The sequence below is a fragment of the Porites lutea genome, chromosome 1 (genome assembly GCF_958299795.1).
Source record: "Porites lutea chromosome 1, jaPorLute2.1, whole genome shotgun sequence".
NCBI lineage: Eukaryota > Metazoa > Cnidaria > Anthozoa > Scleractinia > Poritidae > Porites > Porites lutea.
In genome coordinates, this window is record NC_133201.1 from 39,823,987 (window position 1) to 39,836,791 (window position 12,805).

General features: G+C 41.2%; 1 protein-coding gene across 1 annotated transcript; it reads left to right on the plus strand.

The window, feature by feature from the left end:
- The first annotated feature begins 1,699 nt into the window (after positions 1-1,699).
- LOC140938467 (NADH dehydrogenase [ubiquinone] 1 alpha subcomplex assembly factor 4-like) lies at positions 1,700-6,567 on the plus strand. Its single transcript, XM_073387948.1, has 3 exons — positions 1,700-1,840; positions 4,993-5,093; positions 5,909-6,567. The coding sequence occupies exons 1-3, from the start codon at positions 1,705-1,707 to the stop codon at positions 6,197-6,199; spliced, it is 528 nt and encodes a 175-aa protein (XP_073244049.1). The 5' UTR covers positions 1,700-1,704; the 3' UTR covers positions 6,200-6,567.
- The last annotated feature ends 6,238 nt before the right edge of the window (positions 6,568-12,805 follow it).

Sequence of the window (12,805 nt, forward strand, 5' to 3'; positions counted from 1 at the left end):
TTTAAGCTTTAAAACGTCTTGATAAATCGTATTCTTTTCAATACATTTGGAGGGGGCTTATATTCGGGGAGGGGATGGTTAAATCAAATATTTTTCTTTGCTTACGAGTCGATGGGCCTATAACTGGGTGGGGGGGGGGGGGGCGGGGGTGTGCTTATGAGTGGCAGTTTACGGTATAGAAAAAGAAGCTAGCAATAAGGACTTGTCTTGCCGACTCCAAGAATACTTTTTATAGAACATAAAAGAGTATTTTGGTAATGTACTAATAAAGATAGAAATTTTGCTTTATCGACTCTGTTTGTCAGCTCCTTCATTAATGACGTTTTGTCTGCCTTTGCTTTATCTTTTCTAGAGTTATTTTATCAGCAGATTGGGTAGAAAATCAAAAGTAAAGCAATAGAGCCTAAGACTTCCTAGAACCGGCAGGCATTACTTTTTTGCAATTTTTAGGCGAGCGAGTGCGAGGCGCCTTCTCCCGTCGCGCGTGTCTCGCGCTCCATGCCTGCTTCGTGCATAGTTTGCCTGAAAAACGCGAAAAGGCTATTACATTGTGTTAGACCGCGAGCGGTCGTCCTTCTTTCCTCAGAGCCTCGCGCGCTGAGCGAAAGGGTAAAATTATGCAAATAAATTGCAAAAAAGGAGGAGAGATACCGTGTCTCAAATGAAAATAAGAGACTGCTCGCAGTCTAATATTATGTCCTCCTTTCTTCAATCGAATACTCACTGGAGCCTCCTACCTGTTTAAAACAGTACAAAAACTCGCCCTAAAAAGTTTGTCGCTTCATCGAAGCCTCGATACAACAAAACCCTTTAATGTTAGTGTATAGTGAAGGCATTACCAATAGCTGTTCGATCAGCCTTGCCATCAATTTTAAGCGTTTCTTCCTACTTTGAAGAAACTACTGTTTCACGAAAAATGCAGTCAATATTCTAAATTCTAGCTGCGCCCATTCTTTCCTGGCTATGTGTACGTAGCTTCGGGGCATTTGCGAACCCTTTATTGACGTGACCTGGGGGATGGTCATTCTCTACCCCGGGGCTACCCCTAGGCTTTTGACGCGAACCTGATTTCCAACCGGACTGTCGACAGGACTTGAATCCAAAGTTTGGTCAACAGTTCGTCGCAGATTAACTTGTCTTTCAAGGAAAGGAGAAAATATAGTCCTCCAAGAAGCAAAATAATAGATGTGGATCCAATCAAATAGAAAGACGACACATTTTCTTTATCGTTTTTCGATAAAAATACCCTATGATTTAGAATAATTTTTACAATAAAGTCATGGCCATGCAACTAAATCTTTTTTTCGTTGTTGTTCATTGTATGAATCTCTGGATTAGTATACCCGGTGCTATTTCTAACCTTGAGATGGGAGGGGGTACGGACCGGTAAGGGGGTTGGTGGAATTCGATTCTCTTCCAGCAGGTAGTAGTCAAAGGACTTCATCACGTCAAAGGAGATCAAAAACAGTTTGAGTCTTGGATTCTGGATTCCACACTGTGCCTTCTGGATTCTTTGTCAGTGGAACTTTGATTTCGGATTCCAATCATAAGCAGAATTCCGGGTTCTTATAGCTGTATTCTGAATCCTGATTCCTGGATGCAAAAATTTAATTTCCTGGCTTTCTAATGACCGTGGTAGACTGGGCAGAAAAAAATGCTGACCGATTTGTCAGCGGAGTTTGCCGAAAAACTTAAAAATCCAATATGGGGGCCCGAGTGACCCGTTTTATGAAAAGACCACTCGAAACACAGCGGAAAGTGGAGAAAATTCTGGAAAATAAACCCAGACCAGCGCCACGTTACCCGAGCTCCAAGGCTGCGTTAGCTAAGGAACAAAAAAGTGAGCATTCTAAACAAATATCGGCTTTTAATTACCTCCTCTAGAGAAATGCCACTTCGATGAGGTGAAGCTGGTTATGTAAGATCAAATTTTAACGAAATTATCATTGATCAATGAACGTTTAAATGTGATAGAGAAAAGCTTAAAGTCTTCTTGACTAACGTCAGGATAGCTCAGTCATTATGTTGCTGCAAGATGCATACATTGGTTTAATAGGGAAGTTGTTATAGGGTACCAAAGAAATAGTGTTTAGATTACACCAAGTAGGGCCCTTTTAAGTTGGGGGGTTGGGGACAGGGGAGAGTTGTATATCCCTAGTCCTTGTCCCTGTTGGTACATTATGCACCTATCAATGTAAAGCTGGCGAGGGCAGGGGGAGACCCAGTCTGCAGAGTATGGCAGGTGCACGCGTGAGTTTTTTAACAAAATGTAAGTAGGGCCTAAAAACAGCCTTGCACACGCGAGATCTCGTTGATTTCTGCCATACTCTGCAGACGGGAAGGGGAGGGGATGGGGGAGGAGGGAACGGTTGAGGATTTGATTGCCTTTAGAATGATCTTGTTCTCCCAGGGGAGGGGATATTTGAATCTTTCTGCGCCTAATGTGCACTGGGATTAATTGAATGCTTTAAGATTGAACAAATCGACCACAATTTTCCATGGTCTACACTCTTGTAGACCATAGAAATGATGCCATAAAATGTCATAAAACTCAGGTGAAACCGCTCGCCTGCGGCTCGTGGTTTCACTGCAAAGTTTTGAACATTTTATGGTGTCATTTCTATGGTCTATAAGAGTGTAGACCATGGAAAATTGTGGTCGATTTGTTTTTTACAATAACATTTAATTTTTCTGAAAAACCAAAAACAAAACAACCGGCACACTGCCTGACATGTTATATCATTTCCATGGTCTATACTCTCATAGACCGTAGTTCTCGACCAATCAGCGCATGAGGATTTGCTCAGTTATTGTAAAAATTGTTGTATCAAGGTAACTGCGGGAAGCTCTATTTTTAAAATCGAAAACCCCATCAGGTTGAAAAGGTGCAGTGAGGTTTAATATTCTTGAGGCCTTTAACCCAAGGGAGAAAAAATCTTAATGATTTTAAATTTTCCTGAACATGTTTGTAGATAATGCAGAAGTAAGTGACCCAGTCAGTAATCAAGACTTAAAAATAAATTTCATTTGGTGCTGTTCTTAAAAGGACGTAACATTTCATTCTTATAATAATCTTATCCATTGGACAGGGCCATAAGGAGATATCCTATAATTTGGTTTGAGCTCAGTATAAGATTAATACTTAAGTTTTAAAATGACTGCAATGCTTCACAGGACTAAAATGTTTTTATAATGTTGTCACATTTCAATAAAAGATGTCAGTTATGCCTTTACCCTTTACTAGAAACCAGAACATAGGTAAAACTTAAGTCAAAGGCAGCCATATGCAGCCCAAGGTGGGGAAATTTTTGTGCATTTGACTGGAATGATTTGCTCGTGGGCAGGGAATTTGACGGAAATTTTTGAAAAATGTCAAATCCACACCCCATGCCCTGCCTAACACCCCCATTACATTGATAAGTGCATTGGTATTGTAATTGTGCCTGTCCTTGCCACAGTCACAGATACCACTTTATCATTATTAAGTCATAATTTCAAGGTCCTGTTTTCGGTCAGATTTCACTCAAACAGGACCTCGGAAGAGGTGTCAGTTCGAAGCTTGCAGGAGATCTAAACATGTCACAGTAAGATAAAAAGGTGAAAAAGGATTTTCAGCAGTGTATGTCCACAACTTGCATTCATCAGCAGTAGTTGAACTTGGTAGTTGATTTCCAATTCAGAAGTTTGTTTGTAACTTATCTTTTTGGTTTTCAAACCTTGATAGTAAGTTGCACCCTAACAGTATTGTCAATGTTCAAAAACATTTTTAGGTTAAATGTTTATATTTTCATCCCTTGGACAGGTATCTTTTTGAGGGGCAAGGATTGAATGATAGGGTCTTGTTAAGTGGTACTAACTATTGAGCTTGTGAATGAAATCCTGCAATGTTACCATTCAATAAAACCCCAGTACTTTTACTCTCAGTACAATGTTTATTTCAATATAATTTTCCAAAATGAGATTTGGAGTTTTCGTTCAAGTTTGAATTTGGCCTGTTTTAGGACGGAAAGGGATACAAGAATTAATGCAGTGTTTTAGTAGCCTGTGTGGCAGCCAAAACTAAACCTCTGGTTAAGTCCGTCTGCAAAGCAGCGTTGAAATCCTTGTTCTGCGCCCCCACTTGTGTACCAGGATTTGAGTATGTGCCATGATAAGCCTGCTAAAAAAGCTATTGTTTGATTGACCAATCAGTGTGATGGGAAATTCGAAATATAATTCTTTTTGATTTGTTGAGTTCATGAGGAGTCCAGGACAAGGATCTCTGTGCTTCTTTGCAGACATTACTAGCCATTATATCTGCTATGCAAGCTGTGGTGAAACTACTGGGATTACAGTAGTATGGTGTCCATTCCGGGGTAGGTGGGGCATTCCCTTATTTGGCCTAAACAGGTGTGCACCACTGAAAAGGAGATTGGTTTACAGCACCTTGAGTGTAGAGCAAGGTACATGTATTCTATTTCACTATTTAGCATCATGAACAGGGTGTGATTTGAAGTCCTAAAAAAGAGATCAGTGGTCTACATCTGTGGTACCTTCAATTTTTTCCAAAAAAGCTACTTTTCATGTTAGCTAAAAAAACTTACTTACCGGTAATTGTTTATGTAGAATGAAAAAGAAAATCACGGTCATGAAGTAAGGTCTCTTTTCTTGAACAAGGTAGTGAAATGAATAGTTTCTTTTCTTCAACAGGGTCAGGGTTTGAAAGCCTCGGCTGCACATTAGTGCCCAAACGTTCCTGATCATTATACGCTACTGGGAAACTGCCCACCTACCCCTCCCCTAAGCCAACACTTTGGCCTAAGTGAGAAGTAAGTGTAAATGTTTGCTTAGGGGAGGGGTAGGTGGGCAGTTTCCCAGAAACGCACAATGATCCAACTTGCCTTGAGTGCCTCCCCCTCCCCCTCCCCCTCCCCTCCCCTGGATGTGCATTATAAGTGGTGTCTGTAAGTGGAGGTTTCACTGTAATCATTCCATCTTCTCTTGGTTTTTCAGGTAATGAAGAACTCTTTAAAGAACGGGACCAAAAAGATGATGAATTTTTAGATAGGCTCAAAGAATTCAAGATAGATTCCACAGACCCACAAAGTGAAAAGGTAAGAAAACCAAACAATGAAGGCTAGTTAACATCCTCCTCGTTGGGTGCCCCAGTTATGTTCTTTGAGACTCCATTGCAATTATATACTCCAACTTGCTCCCTCTTTCGAGTAAGGGCTTATTCTCTCAGAACTGAATTTTTAAGGACCGTATCCATCTTCACAGGGAAACGAAAAATTCTTAATCGGCTGCTAACGTAACCCCTCAAACGTCTCTTTGAAGCAAAATATCCTGTCGTAGTCGTGCAGTGACGGCAAAGAAATGAACCAGAATATGCGATGTTTATATGGTTGATAAACCTAGTGCTTTTTTACCCTTTTTTGACGTTTCGTTCTCGTTGCTGTCGCCGTCATACTTTCTGCCTGCCCTCCCCGCCCCCTAGCTTACTTGTGCGATAGCATACTTTTCCGCAAGAATTTCACTTTCGGGAAACGTTTTTATTTTACTCTACAATATCTACAATTTGAGTTTTTATGTACATGTTTCAAATTCTTTTATTTCACTTGGGTGGGCACCCAGTATTGGTCTATGTATCCCTTTTGGGCATTCATCCTATCCTTTTTTTAACTTTTCTCGTTTTTTTTTGCAACGTACTATGTATATTTCATTTAGTTTGATCGTGCCCAATCAAGTATGGATTAAAAAAAATAGAAAGGGGCGAGAAAGGCTCACTTTTCCCCGCCGCAATCGCTTCGTTGGCTTGCGCGCTGCCAAAATTTTCCCCGAACTCGCAAAAGTAAGCCTGCTCGCAGTTTAGCATAGATAAAGGGGTCTGACATCTTGAATTAAGCACTTCTCTTAATACCTTTTTCAGCGATTGCCAACAGGCGAAGAATCTGAAAGAAAATTACCCCGGTCACGTGAGCCAAGATACCCCAGGGAAATTGGGGAACCACCCAAGGGGAAAATAACTCCGGTGAAATTATCAGAACTTTTCGCAAGAAGACTGCAGGACCCAGATACATGGACAGAGGAAAAACTCGCCGAACATTATCAGCTGGATAAAGAGGCACTGCGTGCCGCTTTAAAATATTTTAGTGATTATGCTGTTGTCAAGAAGAAAGACTTCCCAAGACCGCAAGACGACGTACCATTTCTCGGATGACGAAGTTGTAGCAAATAGGGCTTGCTGATCAATTGCGTGGATGGAATTATGTTCAGTGCGTTGTGGAGCATTTCGTTTGTTGCGTAGATCTCCTTAATAGGACATGGGCAGTGGAGCTGCTGAACAGTTATGCAACACTGATCCTTTAAGAAGATTTCCCTAGCTGCCCGCAGCCTTGTCCCTAGGCGTTCTCAGCGCGGTCAATCTTGGACTCTACTGTGAGACTCGCGCGCTCTTTCCCAGACTTTGTACGGACAACGGGTCAAGAGAGAACGCCTAGGGACTGGGCTGGGCTGCCCGAACTCCATGCGCATGGAAGGTATTGGAAGCGGCTGATTAGCGAAGCATGCGTACTGAAGAAAGTATTATGGCAACAAGAAACGCAGTTTCCTGGAGTCAGTTGGATAATATTATAATTAAAAAAGTTCCTAAATAGCCGTGTGTTATATTCAGGGGCTGTCCATATTACGCTTAGACTACGAGTAGTCCCCCATTTTTCCTCAGGGATAGTAGAGCGAGCGAAACGCGAGAACGCGAGAACGCCTGAAAATCACCCCACGCGAGAAAAGATTTTCACGCGCCCTCGCGTTTCGCTCGCTCTACTATCCCTGAGGAAAAATGGGGGACTACTCGTAGTCTATATTACGCTGGATAAATTTGAGAACGCAACGGACGGAACCGCCTTACCGTTCACACTAAACCTGGCCGAGTACAGCTTTTTTGAAAACGTTTCTTATAATGAATAAAGGCGACCGTCCACACAAAGCTAGGTAAAAGATTCGCCGTTCACATCTACAAGAACGACAATGCAATGTAAAAAGATGTGTATTTTGATCTTACACGTAAGTTTTCATGGAGGTGTATTATTATAATACGAACCTTTGCAATATTCCCTCGCATTTCTTCGAAACTCAAACATGCGGTCGTTCACACAGTGAGGGTGACTTGTGAATACTTTGGCAAAAAAACCTAAGTTATACACAAATCGCCAGCTTAGCCTTGGCCTACGTGTAGCCACACACTCCCTCCTCTCGGAGGAGGGTGAAGCTACACTTGGGCAAGCTCAACCTCCTACTCCAGAGTAGGGTATCGTCACGCTTCGTCATTAGTTAACGCCTGAGCTGACGAAGCCCAAAGAACGTGTGCGTGGGAGGCTAACGAACCGCTATCACAATAAGTCAAGTTATTCTTACAAATGCAAATATCACAACAAATAGTTCTTGAAAGGAAGAGTCAAAAATGTGCAAAGGTTTCAACTTGCTACCGTCTTAGTCGCTCAACGCTTATCGTAGCCTAAATAACAGGCGCTTTATGAGCCAAGCAACATGAACGCGCTTCGTTCAAAATGCCGCGTTCGCCTCGCTGGGCTCATAAAGCGCCTGTTATGCAGGTTACGCTCATCGCCGTCGAATACGCGCGCAAAGGAAAATAGGCTCGATTAACAGCCGCTGTTCGGGAAATTGAGCCCGCACTCATCCCCCCCGAAAGGGCTCTCTTCCCTTCTCTCTCTCTTCGGGGTAGTCTGCTTCATGTATAGCCGTTCTTTGTCACGCAACGCTCCTTCTCCGCATTGCGTGAGGACACAAACAACGGCTGTGAAGCAGACTATCTACTTTGGTCCGAGCGGTTAATGAGACTAGACTATCTTCGGAGTAGCCTGCGAGCAAGCTCTCCTATTTGGGCAAGTGAAGCGTGCCTCGCGAGAACGCCGCGTTCGTGCGTTCTCGCGAGACTTGTTTCACCCGCCCAAACAGGAGAGCTTGCTCGCAGGCTATCTCCGGAGAAGACCAAAGACCGCACTCGGGAGATGGCGGAAATCGAGCCTAACCTCTAGCAAACTAGTAGCACATCGAGTGGTATTGGTTAAAAAATTTGGGAAAAACAACATTCGAGTGTTAAAGAGGAAACTGAAGTAATTGTGTGTAAAAATAAGTTTTTGATTTTTTTTTTACTTCTCTTAACCAATTACTACGACAAAAACTGGCAAAACTAATCATATTTCTGCTTTGTTGCAAAATGTTCAATGGTACTTGCGCGTAATCCCTTTTTTTGTTATCTCGTGACTACTGCCCGTGGAAGTGGGATGAAAACTCGCCTGACACGCGGACATATATCGTTGCATCGATGTCGGCGCGCATTACACGCGGTTTGTACTTTTGTATCAACATTGTATTGACGTGAGAAACCGCCATCACCGGAAAGTCATGTGCAATCAAAATATTTACCAAAGTAATACAAAACGGTTCTCGTTTTAGAAAGTTGATCGTCTTTCTTAGCAATAATCTGTTTACATGCAAGGACGTCATGCCCGGTCTAATTTCAAACGAAACTTCTGAAACAGCTCGAGTGCGATCTCTCAGGAATTTCTCTTTAAACCTCCACCTTCGTCCGGTTTGCTTGAAATCATATTGAGGAGTTGAAAACGTTGGCTTTTGAAATATTCATTGATGAATAATCAGAAGAGGACAATCAGAAGTTACCCTTCTTATTCGAACTCTTCAAGGTACTTTTTATAGTTCTAACGTGTAGTCAATTCTATGTTTAAAAACCCCCCGGTGATTCCAGAGAAGGCTCAACCGCGTACCGGCATGTTTGAGAATGGTATATTTAGAGTATTAAGATCAACTGAACAGCGGGTTACCGCAACATTTTTTGAAGATCTCGTCAAAGGTCGTCGTTTTCTTTTTTTGGCATTCTCTCCAGCTGAAATAAAGAAGCTAAAAATAGAAATTGGGTGTTTAGTCAAGAATAAAACACAGAAAAATTCTAGGTCGAAGGCAAACTGCATATTAAACAAATAAATATTGATTTAGAGGTAGAACAATCACATATAGTTGTTTGCCTGCCATTCCTGACCGAATTGGAATTGGTATATGATAGTTTTCAAAGAGAGGATAATCAGAAGTTACCCTGCGAGCAGAGGTTTCTCTCTCGCAAGGCTTTTAGCGTTTACAAAGTCGTTCGCGTGGCTTGTCTGTCGCGTAGTTGATTGGGGGCGTAAAACAAACCAACTACGCGACAGACAAGCTACGCGAACGACTTCGAAAACGCTAAAGGCCTTGCAAGAGAGAAACTTCTGCTCGCAAGATAATCCGGAGTTACCCTAAGAAAAACTGTCGGAGCAAGGGCCAACAACAAAGACATGCTCATGACGTCACTTCCTGTTAAAGCCAGGTCATATTGGTGGAGGCTGACTTGCTCTCTCTTCGGCGCCGCCCTTGCTTCTCATTCAGTATTTAAACTTTAATGTGCGGATTTAGAGAGAGGTATTAAGGGGGCCTCGGCACCCCCTTTTATGAAAAAAAAAATAGTGTTAAAATTTTAAAGAATCCTCAGTAAAATCTTTCGAAAACATATGCCTTCAGAGTTCTTTATACAGCGCTGCTACAAAACAGCCCCCCTCTTTAATTTTCTGAGTCTTATGGATCCGCCCTTGCTACTTATCCATACTGCCAGGAACCTCTATGAAGGAGAGGCGGCGGAAGATTTTTTGGCTCCATTTCGAACGATAAAAATAGTCTATAAGAAAAAAGAAAATCTTCAGATGTAAATTTTCATTGCAGGCAGTATTACGTGGCAATTATTATTATTATCATGTTGTTTACTCACAGAGGGCGGTTATATATACACGCAGGTAAAATTTCTTGAGAAAATAATGAGCGCGTGTCTTTTGTTGTGACTTCCTCCACTGCCAGTAAACACACCACTTTGTTAAGGACAAGGTCACTTCGTACTTTGATAAGGACTGCACATTATTCTTCCAACTGATCCTATCAATATTCTCCGCGAGAGATTATTAACAAAGAGGGAAACAGGGGCATAGTGTGAGAGTTTGAAGGTGTACGTGCGCGGCAACAAAAGCTAGACTGCCGAAGGCGCTGCAAAATAGGGGAGTCTGCATGCGGGCAAGCTCCCGCAGCAAATTTTCAAATTTAGGGTCCCTGAAATGCCATTTCCTGCCTTTTTCGAGGAACATTTTGGGTAAAGAAATACGAAGGAAAATGCGGTAGTTAGTTGTTTCTTTTACCCATCTCTAGAGTTACGGGTAAGATACTGAATGTTTACGAAATAGGGGTAAAACAGTGACGTCATCAAAGAGGTGACAAGCAAAGGGAGAGATGTGTAACCTTCAGCGCAAACTCTGTTACAAGGTCATCAATCATCAACCTCCTTGTTCTTGTGTATGTGTAGAATTGCAATAGGGCTCAATCTCTTGCCTGTCATCCCACTAAAACGTTTAATTCTTGCATTCCGTTGATAGAATAATAAAGAAAGAAGAAAATACTAACACAAATGCGAAAATGTTGAAAATTTACCAGTCATCCTTATTTAATGATACTTTCAGGAAATGAAAAATATATATTACTTTTCCGATCCTTAATTTCCGATCCTAGAGTTCAGCTGTACGCATGCGCACAGGTGTATGTGCGTATATCGACGCTACGCTCCTGGAAACCAGGAAGCGTCGTCATTTAATTTATTGCGACCAAGGGATAGAGGGTAAATTTTGGTTGCCATGACGACGGATTGAAGAACCGAACATTGGGGACGCTGGCTTAAAAAGTACTGCCTTGAAATTGTCGAACGTGACTGATGTCATTGCTTTGTTCGCACGTGCAGAGGCTTTGCTCAGCTTACAAAATAGGGCCTAGGGTTATGGTGTGCCAGTTGTAGATAAATATTATTGAACTGTAAGAGGAGCATTTGCGTCAAGACAGGCTTTAAGAGAATTCTGTGAATTAAACAAATTATCTGACAAAGCGCCCCGTCAGCCCCTCGCTAATAAATCTCGCAAGTTACAGGCCGGGCTAATCGCATCGGAAATTCATTAATTATTTGACGGAACCGTAACGCCATTTCAGAAGATGACTGGTTAAGAATTTATGGGCTGACGAGAAACGCAAATTTAATCAACTGCGTGGAGACGACTCTAGAGATTGGGACTGAAGATTGTACCGGAAAACTGAGGGTAACGCTGGAAAAAAAATCTGGCTCCACCCGTGTTGGTTCGATCACTTGCCTAGAGTTCCGTGAGGCCTATGCGTTTAGGGTCACCTCAGTGGTCAGAAATGAATTGACCGAGAAGGCCTGGGAGGCAGGGACTTGGCAAAGAGGCAACGCGAAAACTTAACGCGAAAACGCGATCATAAAACGTAATCACGTGATCAGCAACCCAGGCATGAAAGCATGCGCAAAAGTGAATCACGCTGGAATTTTTTTTGCTCTCCCAAAAAATGTAACCAGCGTTTGGAGGTCTTTAGATACATCGAACAGCTGAAGCTGACACAAAATTTCCAAAAGCTAGTGTTAATTTGTTCTCTCCCCTCCCAACCCCCCCCCCCCCCCCGCCAGAAAAGATTCAGACGTCAAACAAAGTGGTAAGGTAAGCATTACATAAATCAATTTGTATTAAGCCTTAAGTTTCGTTTAGCCCCTGAAGGAAAGGTTCAAGAAAAGCAGAATTGCTAAGTGCTAGGAGAAAACAAACAAAACTCAAAAGCTAAAGAATTAAGACTCAGCTTAATCTACGGGGAAAAAATAAACAAAAATTAACGTTAAAATAATAAAGAAAAACACAGATAAACAAAAAATAGAGAAAATAAAAAAGGCAATGATTAAATAAAACAAGAATTTATTTCTTTTATTTTTTGCATATTTTCCACATTTCTCTTGTTCTATTTTGAGTATAAGTCATTTTAATTCAAAAGTGCTATAAGTTATAACTCAACACAGTAAAGACTTGTGTTATTCGATAATAAAAATTACTGTAAAATATCTGCCAATAACTTTTACTTCTTCTTGAGAAATATTCCTGTATACACGAAATATGAGTCTACCCGATAGAGGGACAAAAGACTTGTTCTTCAAAATATACCTTATGTGTTCTAGCGTTTGAACATTTGTTGATCCATGAATGATAAACACTCTATCTTAAATGTTTTGAAAGCTTACATCAAATTTTACGTTATTCATTTTAGGCTGCCAGATTAACTTAAAGTTTTACAAAGGTGAACAACTAAAAGGAAAACAGAGTATTAAAAATTGACCAAAATTGTGGGTTAAATCCACACGAGGATCTCACTACGAAGCACAAAAGGTAACACTTTTTAGTTCTTCTGAAGGGAGAGTACATAAGAATACACTATTTTATAAACCACAACAATAACCTTACGGCACCAACACAACCACTGAAAGAACAATCAGAGTCAATATGAAGGTAGAGTGAGACTATAAACACTAAAAAGGGTCTTGAACAATAAAGTGACGGAGTGCCTGGAGTAAAGCCCCAAGTGTTTTGATACTGTTAAATTCTCCCTTATTTCCCTTGTGTATTCTTGTTGTTAAGGGGAGAATTTGACATTAGATCAGATGTCACCAAGGGGTTTTATTCCATACATCCATTGGCTAGTTTACCACTAGATATAAATATTTGTTACTGATTATAGAAAGATGCATGTAATCAACAATTACAGCACAGAGAGCTTTAAAAGGCATTAGCTAGCTGCTCCAGGCAATCAGATGGTAGGAAAAGAATGATTCACAGGAAAAAATAACAGATTCCCAATATTGGATATTTTAGGGTATTTAAAGAATACCCACAAAAAT